Source organism: Tachyglossus aculeatus, chromosome X3, assembly GCF_015852505.1.
Source record: "Tachyglossus aculeatus isolate mTacAcu1 chromosome X3, mTacAcu1.pri, whole genome shotgun sequence".
NCBI lineage: Eukaryota > Metazoa > Chordata > Mammalia > Monotremata > Tachyglossidae > Tachyglossus > Tachyglossus aculeatus.
This window is the reverse complement of record NC_052099.1, coordinates 31,941,747-31,954,977: the sequence shown is the minus strand read 5'-3', so window position 1 is coordinate 31,954,977 and position 13,231 is coordinate 31,941,747. Positions and strand designations below refer to the sequence as shown.

At 45.4% G+C, this 13,231-nt stretch overlaps 1 protein-coding gene across 6 annotated transcripts in view; it reads right to left on the bottom strand.

Annotated features, from left to right (window-relative positions):
- Positions 1-13,231, bottom strand: part of SLC12A7 (solute carrier family 12 member 7) — a 171,929-nt gene that overhangs the window by 73,274 nt on the left and 85,424 nt on the right. For 2 of the 6 annotated variants that reach the window (XM_038770207.1, XM_038770208.1), the window contains exon 2: positions 4,247-4,367. The exons of 2 other annotated variants lie outside the window; for them this stretch is intronic. In XM_038770207.1, the coding sequence (XP_038626135.1) occupies positions 4,247-4,367 (121 nt within the window). Of the gene's footprint in view, positions 1-1,900; positions 2,008-4,070; positions 4,167-4,246; positions 4,368-13,231 lie in introns of those variants that run through there. 2 more of the 6 variants (XM_038770211.1, XM_038770212.1) reach the window with 2 other exon arrangements.

The following is a 13,231-nucleotide window of genomic DNA, read 5'->3' as shown; positions in this document are numbered from 1 at the left end:
TTACTATGTGTCGAGCACTCTTCTAAGAACTGGAGTAGGTACAATAGAATCACGTCTGACACAGTCCCCTTCCCGAATGCGGCTCGCAGTCAAAGCAGGAGTGGGATTTAATCCTCATTTTACAGATGAGGAAACTGAGGCACAGAAAAAGTGAAGCGGCTCGGCCAAGGTCACCCGGCAGATTATGTGGCGGAGCCAGGATTAGAACCCAGGTCCTCTGAGTCCCAGGTCCATGAGGCCACGTTGTTTACAGGAAATCTAACAGCCAGAACACACACAAGCCCTGGGGTTTTGACTGCTATTTTTGGCTTCCGCAATCCTAATTTATGTGACCTAGAACAGTTCAATTAACCCTTCTTAACTTCAGGATCTCCAGCTTTAATGGCCAAGCAGACTCCTATTTCCTTGAAAAATACTCTACATTTTCCTTGAGCTCTCACTAGATGCCTCCTCTGCTCCTAGATCTCTAAATCACAGTCTGCTGTGTAATGGTTTAACACAGCAGAGATCATGCAGATAAGCAGCATGAAATAAGCATCTATTCATTGCGTTTATGCACGGAGCTACCTCAATCGATCAATCCGTGGTATTAATTAAGCACTTATTCTGCGAGGGGCCCTGTACTAAGCACTTGGGAGACTACAGTACGACAGAGTTAGTAGACAAGTTCCCTGCCCACGACGAGCTCACAGTAAAGAGGGGATAGATACAGTCTAGAGGGCGAGACAGATTTTAAGCGACTCTAAAAGTCGGGGGCCACAGTTACCAAGGCCTTTGTCCGCTTGCAGGGCGATTGAATTTGAAGATTATACCCAGTTCATGATCTGTCTCTCATTTCACCATTTATCATTTGCTTAACCCCCAAGAACTCCAACAATTGCTGTAATTACCGGCTTCAAAAACCCTGCTCTTATCGAGGCTGCTCTTTTGCAGTTAAATCACACTACAGGGTAAACCGTAAACAGATCAAAAAAGCAAAGAATTGTACGGTTTTGACGGAAATAGTAGATCTGATCCTAAAGGCCACATCTGGGGGATGTGGTCAGCTGCTCTGGAACAACTGAACTCTAAAAATATAATGATTTCAGGGCAAGGTTTTAGGTTGGTGCATCTCTCGTGATAAACATTTCACCCTTTCTTTTGGTCTCTTTTGTTCGGCTCCAGTTTGCCAAGCCGCTCGGTAACTAACCAGTTTCAATCACTAACCAGTTTGTTTTGTTGTCTGTCTCCCCCTTCTAGACTGTGAGCCCGAGGTTGGGTAGGGACCGTCTCTATATGTTGCCAACTTGTACTTCCCAAGCGCTTAGTACAGTGCTCTGCACACAGTAAGCGCTCAATAAATACGACAACGAATGAATGAATGAATCAACCTGTCACCTGCCTCGGTCTCTTGGTTTGATGAAATATTTTGAGAAATGGATGTAAGTATTCCTCATGAAACCCCTAGTAAACTACCAGTGGTGGGGCTTTTAAAGGAGTAAAACAATTCTAAGTAATGCATTCCACCAAAATGAATGGAAATTCTAACGTTTTTTCAAAGAATGTAGAGGGACTGGTCTCTCCTTTTCTTTAGAAATAAGTTAGATCCATATGGAAGTTTCAGTGACTGCCAAAAGTTTCATGCTCTGCCTTTCACACACAGCTCTCCCAGAGTACCAACCCATCACCGAAACCAGAAATAATTTAGTGAACAAGGCGACCAGGTTCAGGGGAAGGAAATCCTTTAAAAATTCCAAATATCCAGGCGGTCTTTCCAATCACGCACATCAGACCCTCCACATTACACAGATAAATCCGCTTGATTCAGAGAACCCTGCAGTCATCGACAAAGGTGAAATCCATAAAATGTACAATGGGGTTGTTTTAAAAAAATAAAATCTTTAAAACCGTACAGACTCACCCTTGCTTGACCCCACTTCCTCATAATCCCGTTCATTCATTGTATGGGAAGATCAAAAATGAAAAAGCAAGAGGAAACCCGACTGCTCAGGTGCCGAGAAGTGAAACAGCGGGAAGCCGACAGATGTGCCCGTTCGCTTATGTGGAATACCTCAAATCCCATCCCTCGGTGGAAGGGGGATTAATCCTAAGGCAAGTCATTAAGGATTCATGCAGTTTAAACTATTCATCTGACAGACAGCCAAGCTGCACTGCAGCGGACTTGATCGGAATTAAACTGGGGGCTCTTCATTGGTGGGGGGGGAGAATTAAATAACCAATATCAGGGGCTCCACGAACCAAGGCTGTATATAAGGGTCTGCAGAGATAAAGCCAGACAGACACTGCCGCCGTCTTACATACAAGAAGTAAATATCCGGGGGAAACATACGAGGAGCGAAAATACTAATCTCCCCTAATGGATACGTTATTATCCACCAAGCTTTTCGCTGCTAGAGTTGGGAGTCGAATATTGTAATCACCGGTAGAGCTCGGCCTAGAATTAAACGTCAACTTTCCTTTCCATTTCTGTTTTCTTCAGGACCCGTTTCTAAATGCAATACAGATTTTTGTCCTTTTGAGGTAGAGGATTCTCCCAGCGCTCAGAACAGTGCTTTGCACATAGTAGGCACTTAACAAATACCATTATTATTATTATTATTATTATTATTATTCTCTCAAGTAAATAGACGCTTTTAGGATTCATTTGCTTCAGATTTCATGAAAAAGAGGAAAGACTGGCTGACGTGGTAGATAGAGCGCGCGTCTGGGAGTCAGAAGGTCATGGGTTCTCATCCCGGCTTCGCCAAATGCCTGCTGTGTGACCTTGGGCAAGTCACTTCGCTGCTCTGTGCCTCAGTTCCCTCATCTATAAAATGGGGATTGAGGTTGGAAGCCCCACATGGGACAGGGACTGTGTCCAACCCTATTTGTTTGTATCCACCCAGCAATTAGTGCAGTGCTTGGCAGAGAGTAAGTGCTTTACAAATACCATTATTATTATCATCATCATTGGTCATTTTCTTCTTTAGCTTAGAAATCATTGACTCAATGATCGAAATAGGAATTTGGTGTCTTGGATGAAAGCTGTAAATTGGAATTTAGTCCTGTGCTCTGCACACAGTAAGCACTCAATAAGTATGATTGGATGAACTGAATGAATGAATTTAACCCCAGTACTCACAGTCTATGATCTTAGTGCTTGCTGGGTGCAGATATTAATCATTCCCTTCAAACTCCCCCTTAACCCCGAGACTCAATTGCGTGTGGTGACCCTGGTCCAACTTGTACTTCCCAAGCGCTCAGTACAGTGCTCTGCACACAGTAAGCACTCAATAAATCATCATTATCATCATCAATCGTATTTATTGAGCGCTTACTGTGTGCACAGCACTGTACTAAGTGCTTGGGAAGTACAAGTTGGCAACATATAGACAGTCCCTACCCAATATGACCCCCGGCCCACGTCATTCCCCAGGCCTGGAATGCCCTCCCTCCGCACATCCGTCAAGCTAGCTCTCTTCCTCCCTTCAAGGCCCTACTGAGAGCTCACCTCCTCCAGGAGGCCTTCCCACACTGAGTCCCCTCCTTCCTCTCCCCGTCCCCCCCGCCTTACCTCTTTCCCTTCCCCACAGCACCTGTATATATGTATATACGTTTGTACGTATTTATTACTCTACTTATTTATTTTACTTGTATCTAGCTATTCTATTTATTTTGTTTTGTTAACATGTTTTGTTCTCTGTCTCCCCCTTCTAGACGGTGAGCCCACTGTTGGGTAGGGACCATGTACCTATCTATTCTATTTTATTAGTATGTTTGCTTTAGTTCTCTGTCTCCCCCTTCTAGACTGTGAGCCCACTGTTGGGTAGGGACTGTCTCTATATGTTGCCAGCTTGTACTTCCCAAGTGCTTAGTACAGTACTCTGCACACAGTAAGCGCTCAATACTATTGATTGATTGATATGTTGCCAACTTGTACTTCCCAAGCGCTTAGTACAGTGCTCTGCACACAATAAGCGCTCAATAAATATGATTAATTGATTGATTGACTGATTGAATGAATGAATGGTCTGATGTAGCCAGGCCTAAAGGAGGGATTGGCGGGCCTCTGAGCAGAGGTTTAAAGCCACCTTGGTGCTGAGCTTCTGCTGAGTGTTGGGTGATGGAAACGTGAGATTCCTCCATTTTCCAGGGGGCACAAACGTCCTTCACACCAAACCGCCAATCCCGAGCAGCGCTTCTCCTGGACTAGGACCTCGGCCACTTTCCGGTTCTGACTGGAACTGACTGGACCCAGAAGACACACCATCAGAGTTTGGAGCCGGAGAAGTTCCGCGGCTGGGAGTTTCTGACTGGGCCAGGGCTCTGACGGAGGAGCCATCGAAGACACCAGAATTACATCTGGGCCGCTGATGTTCTACTTCTTTCTGCAGAGACCAGATAATAATAATTGGGGTATCTGTTAAATGCTTACTAGGTGCCGGGCACTGTACTAGAAGAGCATCAGCGCATAATGGATAAAGCCCAGGAATGGGAGTCAGAAGGTCATGAGTTCTAATCGCGGCTCTGCCACTTGTCTTGGGTAAGTCATCCCCCCCGCTCCCTCCCCATCCCCCCACACCATACCTCCTTCCCCTCCTCACCGCACCTATATCTATATATATCTATATATCTATATATATATATACATGTATATATACATGTACATGTATATACATATATATATATATATATATATACGTTTGTACATATTCATTACTCTATTTTATTTTAACATGTTTTGTTGTCTGTCTCCCCCTTCTAGGCTGCTGTTGGGTAGGGACCATCTCTATACGTTGCCAACTTGTACTTCCCAAGCGCTTAGTACAGTGCTCTGCCCACAGTAAGCACTCAATAAACACGACTGAAGGAATGAATGAGCTTAATTTCTCTATGCCTCAGTTACCTCAGTTGTAAAATGGAGATTGAGACTGTGACCTCCATGTGGGACAGGGATTGTGTCCAACCCGATTTGCTTGTATCCACTCCACTGCTTAGTACGGCGCCTGTCGCACATAGTAAGTGCTTCACAAATCCCAGAATTATCATTATTACTAAGCGTTGAGGTAGATACGAGGTTCTTGGGTTGGACACAGTCCCTGTCCCACAAAGGGATCACACTCTCAATCCCCTTTTTCCAGATGAGGTAACTGAGGCACAGAAGTGAGGTGACATGTCCAAGGTCACACAGTAGACAAGTGGTAGGGCTGGCACTAGAACCTGGGTCCTTCTGACTCTCAGGACCTTGCTCTATCCACTAAGCCACACTGCTTCTCAGGTCTATTGCCCTCGACATGCAGGCCTTCCCTGCTGTACCAGAGGTAAAATGACCCTTCAGGCAATATCCCTGGAGACCAGTCACCATAATGCCTAAAATCTGTATTACACTATTCATTTTCTAAAGATCTTTCAGGCTGATCTCATTTCATCCTCACAGATGCCTGTAATTTTAATCAATCAATCATATTTGAGCACTTATCCTGACCCCTCTGGACTGTTAGCTTGTTGTGGGCAGGGAATGTGTCTGTGATACTGTTCGGCTGTACTCTCCCGAGCTCTTAGCACAGTGCCCTACACACAGTAAATGCTCAATAAACGTAATGGATTGGCAGTGCCACCAATAACTTCACCGGATTTAGCAGACAAAGAAGCAGGTGGAGGCAAGCGGAGCTAAAAGCAACCAAATCGCAAGTGAAATTCAATTAAGAATGACTTTCCAATTTACCTCATACAGACAGAAGGCCCGACTGGCTTATGGTACACTGAAAATGGACCAAAGAAGTTGGCAGATCATTTTACAGATAGCATGATGTCTCGGTCCCACACTGTAATCATCTGGAAATCCGATTAGGGCAATTATTAAAGAGGAGGGGAAAAAATGGCTTAGATCGTTGGTACTCGATGTCCGGAACATTACCAAAATGGATGTCTCGTGCAAATTCCAAATCTCCTACCTCCGCTATGAACGCGGCAACAATGTTGGGTAGTTTAGTGGAAATCCCTGTGACATGCGCGAACTGACAAGCAGTTCTCTGCTCTCTCTAAGGAACCATAGAAGGACTTTGGGAAAACTTTGGGGAGGAACAGCCAGAAAGTGAGAGGGACCTGGTCATCGGAAGCCCCTTGGACAAATTTGTTCTAACCACTTCTCCAACTGTCCCCTACCCCTGCTTCTTCTCCCCGTGCCAACTGCTACTTTGCGGGAGTCTCGGATGAGCTACAAATACTCTGGCTAAAGTCATCTAGTAAATAACACTAGCACTTCTCACTGCTGTGAGAAGCAGGATGGCCTCGTGGGCAGAGCACGGGCCTGGGAGTACGAAGGTACTGGGTTCTAGTCCAAGCTCCATGGCTTGCCGACTGTGTGACCTCCTCTTCTCCCACTCCCTTCTGTGTCACCTTGACTTGCTCCCTTTATTCATCCTCTCTCCGGGCCCCACGGCACTTATGTTCATATCTGTAATTGTATTTATTTATGTTAATGTCTGTCTCCCAGACTCTAGACTGTAAGCTCATTGTGGGCAGGGAATGTGTCTGTTATACTGTTACAGTGTACTCTCCCAAGCGCTCAGTACAAAGCTCTACACAGAGTAAGCGCTCAATAAATACGACTGACTGACTAAAAAGCGGGGTGAAGACTGTGAGCCCTATGTGGGGCAGGGACTGTGTCCAACCTGATAAGCTTGCATCTATCCCAGCGCTTAGTAAAGTGCTTGGGATATAGTAAGCACTTTACAAATACCATTAAAAAAAAAGTAGAAACTTGCTCATACCCTCTTTAGTATTCCTGAATAAGTGCTTGTTTATTTGTTTTTGACCTCACTAGGTGTAAACATTTATATGTTTGTCTGCCCCTTAGAGTGGATGTTCTCTATGGGCAGGGAATGTATCTCTTCCTCCTTCTGCTGTTCCTTAATGCCCAATACAAGGCACCACACCAAGTGTAAGTCTGTAATTCCCTGCTCGTTGTGGGCAGGGAATTCATTCATTCAATCTTATTTATTGAGTGCTTATTGCGTGCAGAGCACTGTACTAAGCGCTTGGGAAGTACAAGTTGGCAACATATAGAGATGGTCCCTACCCAACAGGGAATGTGTCTGTTATATTGTTCTACTGCACTCTCCCCAGCGCTCAGTACGGTGCTCTCCACACAATAAGCACTCAAGAAATATGACTGACAAGCTAGTGTTCAATAAATGCTGGCTAGAATCCTGGGGGCGGTGCAGGCTTTCACAGCATTTCCGTCACCCCCACCCAAACCCAAATCTTCCATCTCACCAGTTTCCCCAAACATGTGAATCTCCAGAAGCAAGAATGATCCCCTTTCCCAACTTCTCCCATAGCGGACAGAGTTCGGGGGTGGGAGGAGGCTTTTGGTTTTCCACCAAGAACTGGTCGGGGACTTGGTGAGATCCTCCCAGTTGAAATAGTTTCTCTCAAGCAAATAAATTCTCCTCTCCAAATCATCAGAGGGTCCACTGGCTATAGTCCCGAGGGGCGTGACGGATGCTCCCGACCACCGGAATACATCCCCTCTCCTTTAGTTACAATGGTCAAACCACCAAAGCACATAAATAGAGCAAGAACAAAGTGTCCTGGGAGTTAATCAGGGTATTGGGATTAGTTCTCAAAACAGAAACGGGGGACTCGGTTGCTTGGGAGCAGCAGGTGGGGTCGACATCTTGGCCCCCAGCCAGAGCCAAAGGGCACGTGAGGTGTTCTCTCGATGTGTTCGACGGAGCCCACCTACCAGTAAGCCCGAGTTTTCTTCCCTCACCACCCCCAACCCAACGGCGGAGCTAATCCTGGGAACAGAGGTTTCTCTTCCAGCAGTCAACTCTTTTTATTGAGCGCTGTGAGCAGACTAAGTACTGTACTACTTGCTTGGAAGATTACAGCCTAACAATATAACAGATACATTCCCTGCCCACAAGCTTACAGTCTAGACAGACAACAAAATAAATAAATAAAATGACAGATATGGACATAAGTGCTGTGGGGCTGGGTTGGGGGATGAACAAAGGGAACAAGTCAGGGTGATGCAGAAGGGAGTGGGAGAAGGGGAAAGTTGGGCTTAGTCAGGGAAGGCCTCTTGGAAGAGATGGGCCTTCAATAAGGCTTTGAAGGAAGGGAGAATCATTGCCTGTCGGATATGACAAGCAGCGTGGCTCAGTGGAAAGAGCCCGGGCTTTGGAGTCGGAGGTCATGGTTCAAATCCCGGCTTCGCCAATTGTCAGCTGTGTGACTTTGGGCAAGTCACTTCACTTCTCTGGGCCTCAGTTCCCTCATCTGTAAAATGGGGATTGAGACCGTGAGCCCCCCGTGGGGCAACCTGATCACCTTGTAACCACCCCGGCGCTTAGAACAGTGTTTTACACATAGTAAGTACTTAATGAATTCCATCATTATTATTATTATATGAGGAGGGAGGGCATTCCAGGCCAGAGGGAGGATGTGGACGAAAGACTGGCAGCAAGATAGATGGAGTTATGAATGCCAGGGACATTTTATATGGCCAACACCAAGTTCTATCCACTGAGCCACACTGCTTCCAACCCCAGCACTTAGCCCAGTGCTTAGTACATAGTAAACACTTAACAAGAGAAGCGCTAGTGGATAGAACATGGGCCTGGGAATCCTAAGGTCCTGAGTTCTAATCCCAGATCCACCACTTGTTTGTTGTGTGACCTTGGGCAAGTCACTTGGCTTCTCTGTGCCTCAGTGACTTGACCTGTGAAATGGGGATTAAGACTGTGACCCCCCCCATGTGGGCCAGGGACTGTGTCCAACCAGACTGCTTTGCATCTATTTCAAGGCTTAGAAGAATGCCTGGCACACACTACGCACTTAACAAACACCATAAAAAATACCGCAATTGGTTGTTACCACATCTAACAACCATCAGAACATTGGAAGGTTGTGATTGATGGACTGGGATTGGGTCTGTTGGATGGGTGAGGACCCTGAAAATTATTTCCCGAACAGTTAACATACCTCAACTTGTTTCATCGCCACTTTTGTTAATTTATTGATCTTGTGAAGAGTGTGCAAAGCATTGTACTATGGTATTCATTGAGAGCCCATGGTGTGCAGAGCACCTGGGAAAGTTGAATTCAACAACATTGGTAAACAAGGCACAAAGCACTTAGAGTCAACAAGGATCTTACAAAAACAAAACAAAAAACTGTTTGTAAGGTATTTGTTAAGTGCTTACTAATAATAATGGTACTTGTTAAGCGCTTACTATGTGCCAAGCACTGCTTTAAGCACTGAAGTAGATACAAGCTTAACAGGTTGGACACAGTCCATGTCCCACATGGGGCTGGCAGTCTCCATTTTACAGATGAAGTCACTGAGGCACAGAGAAGTGAAGTGACTTCCCCAAGGTCAGACAACAGACGAGTGGCAGAGCCAGAATCTGAACCCAGGTCCTTCTGAGGTAAAAACATACATTAATATATGGACTTTAGGAAGTAATCCCAAAGCAGTCACACGATCTAGTGCTCAGAAATGGATTCATAGCTGCAAAATCTACAGACAAGAAATTGCATTAACAACAGCAGTGATTCAGTGCCTACTGTGTGCAGAGTGATGTAAAGATGCGGAGGTAAAATTTGAACTTATTACTACTACTAATAATAATTGCGGTACCTGTTAAGCACTTACTATGTACCAAACACTGAATTAAGCACTGGGATAAATACAAAATAATCAGGGCCCATAAAGGGCTCACAGTCTAAGTAGAAAGGAGAACAGGTATTGAATCCCCATTTTGTTGATAATAATAATAATAATGATGGCATTTGTTAAGCACCATGTGCAAAGCACTTTTCTAAGCCCTGGGGCGGATACAAGGTGATCAGGTTGTCCCACGTGGGGCTCACAGTCTTAATGCCCATTTTCCAGATGAGGTAACTGAGGCCCAGAGAAGTGAAGTGACTTGCCCAAAGTCACACAGCTGACAAGTGGCGGAGCTGGGATTAGAACCCACGACCTCTGACTCCCAAGCCTGGGCTTTTTCCACTGAGTCTCGCTGCTTCTCTAGTGAGGGAACTGAGCACAGAGAAGGAAAGTGACTTGCTCAAGGTCACCAAGCAGACAAGTAGCAGCACCAGCATTAGAACCCACGCCCTCTGATTCACAGGCCCGACTCTCGCTCTTTCCACTAACCAGGCCGCTTTGCTACTTAATCTGAACTTCCCAAGCTGAAAAGTCCGCTTTGCGATGAACTGCAAAGTTCCTGAAATAAACAAGCTACCCAGGGATCAAAGATACGATTGCTCCCGTCGGTTTAAATTTACTACCTCTTCACTCATAGTCCCCACTTTAAAAGCAGCTTGTTTCTGTCTGGTGGAAATAGCAGTAGCTTCCTGTAAATAATCTTTTTATAGCCCCTTAAAAATGCATCTTTAATGGTTCTTCAAAAACAAATGTGGCTTGGTTGCTATGGGCACACTACGAATCCAAGCAGTGAAAGGCTTCTTGGTTTTCCTCTGGAGCAATGTTTCTCACACACCCTATGATCACAGGGCTGCAGGAGCCTAAAACATCCTCGGAACCCAAGAAAAATGACTGCGGGCCAAAGGGCAAGGTCTTTGCCAGAATCCATCAGTCAGACAGTCAGACAGTCGTATTTATTGAGCGTTAACTGAGTGCGGAGCACTGTACAAAGCGCTTGGGGAAGTGCAATATAACAGGCACAATCCCTGCTCACAACTAGCTTCCAGTCTAGAGGGGGGAGACGGATGACACTTCCCCAGCTCTGGAACTCCATTGCCATCTTGCTCTGTCCCCAGTGGATCTCCTGGGTTGCCTGGATTGATCGGGAAGGGTTGAGGCAAGTGAATAAAGCGGGCGGAAATTACCTCTCCCTTTCCCCCACCCAGCGATTCCTCAGTCCTAAGGGTCAAATCCACTGAGGGTTGATTTGATTTCATAATAGAGCTGAACTTCCATTTATTCTCCCCTCTTTAGGGCTTTTTTGTGTCGCAAATGCAACTCAGGTGTGTTTTTCAACATCCCCACCATCCACCTTATTGATAAAGGTAACATTTTTCACTTCCAAGATGAGCTTGAAGATAGAATTGAGGGATTTAACATTGTCCCCCATTTTTGAAAAGCCTTTTTGAAAAGCCAAAAGATGCCCTAGAAAAAGTGAAAAGATTCAGACAATGTCTTAGCTGGTCAGACAGCCAACTTTCACTGCAAGTCTGCAGATACGGTTTTAGGTAGAATCACAAAGGAAATGCAGTGCTCAGTGCTTAGAACAGTGTGTGCATAGTAAGTGCTTAACAAATACCATCATTATTATTTAGGAATTGGAGAACAGAGGTACAGCTTTTTTGTATTGAAATATGACGGCAAAGACATTAGCAGGAGAAAATAACTCCCTTCTCCACTCCACTGATGTCAGATCAGCCCATGGGGAGGTGGGGGGAGGGTGAAAGGTATTATTATGAGAATAAAAATAATAATAGTGGTATTTTGTTGAGCGCTTCCTATGTGCCAAGCACTGTGCATGTTTTGTTTTGTTGTCTGTCTCCCCCTTCTAGACTGTGAGCCCGTTGTTGGGTAGGGACCGTCTCTGTATGTTGCTGACTTGTACTTCCCAAGCGCTTAGTACAGTGCTCTGCACACAGTAAGCGCTCAATAAATACGATTGAATGAATGAATGAATGAATATCAATATAAATAAATTACATACATGTACATTGGACCTGTCTTAGAACCAAAGTTGTAACTGTCTTTCCAAGGCTGAGGAAGGCTAGCCAGCAACAGTGTGGCCTAATGGACACAGCCCAGTTCCGGAAGTCCTTAGGACCCAGGTTCTAATCCCAGCTCCACCGCTTGTCTGCTGCGGGGCCTTGGGCAAGCCACTTCCCTTCTCTGTGCCTGGTTTACCTCATCTGTAAAATGGGGGTTAAGACTATGAGTTCCATGTGGGACAGGGACTGTGTCCAACCTGATTAGCTTGTATCTACTCTAGTGCTTAGTACAGTGGCTGGAACATAGTAAATGCTTAATAAATACCATTTAAAAAAAAATTGAATGGGATGAGGAATAATAACAAACGTGACTGTGGCCCTTCTGACTCTTTATTAAAAAGGGGTGGGTCCTGAGATCATGTTGCATACCAAAGCCTCAGATTAGTAGAAATTCATTCAATCGTATTTATTGAGCGCTTACTGTATGCAGAGCACTGCACTATAACACTTGAGTGTTCACTTGCTAAGCACTGTACTAAGCACTAAGGCAGACACAAGGCAATGAGGCCAGACAGTCCCACCTGAAGCTCACAGTCTATGAGGAAAGGAGAGCAGGTTCCGAAACCCGTTTTACAGATGAGGTAACTGAAACACAGAATTTAAGTAAGTCACTTGGCTATGTGACTTGTCCTCCAAGTGACTTTGGACAAGTTGCTTAGCTTCTTCGTGCCTCCGTTATCTCATCTGTGAATGGATGATTATGCCTGTGTGCCCTAAATGGGACATGGACTGTGTCCAACCTAATTAACTTGTATCTATCCCAGTGCTTAGTACAGTCCCTGGCACATTGGTAAGCGCTTAAATACAATAAGGCAAAAAAAAAAAAAGGTCAAACTGCAGACAAGCGGCAGAGCCGCGATTAGAACCCAAGTCCTCTGATTCCCAGGCTCTACCCACTAGGTCACGCGGTCCCGTGTCAGAGGCAGCCGAGAGGTCGAGGAGGATTAAGGCATGGTAGAGTCTACTCGATTTGGCAGGAAAACCCTTTGGTAACCTTGCAGAGAAAGGTCTCAATGGAGTGAAGGAGGAAGACAACCAAAAGGAGAGGGTTGAGAAGGAAGTTGGAGAAGGGGAAGTGGAGGCAGGGGTGGTGGAAGACCCATTTGAGGATTTTGGACAGGATTGAGAGAAAGAAGAAGGGACTATAGCTGGGTAACACAGTGGGATCCAGAGAAGGGTTTCTCGGACGAGAGGAGCCTGGCAACTCACAATTTTAAGGCGGGGAAACTGGCACGAGATGCCCAGGGAAAAGAAAATTGGAACAAATAAAACAGTAATAAATAAGACTGAGAGCTACAGGATCTTACTGGTAAAGGAGTGGTTTTCTAGCTCCTCATTTCTTGGGGAGGGACACTCCAAGTCCACGGTCACCAGCTCCCCAGTGTTCAAGGAGCCGAGAAGGCAGGTCTCGTTCTCCCACAGGATAATAATAAGAATAATAATGATGGTATTTGTTAAGCCCTTACTATGTGCCAAGCACTGTTCTA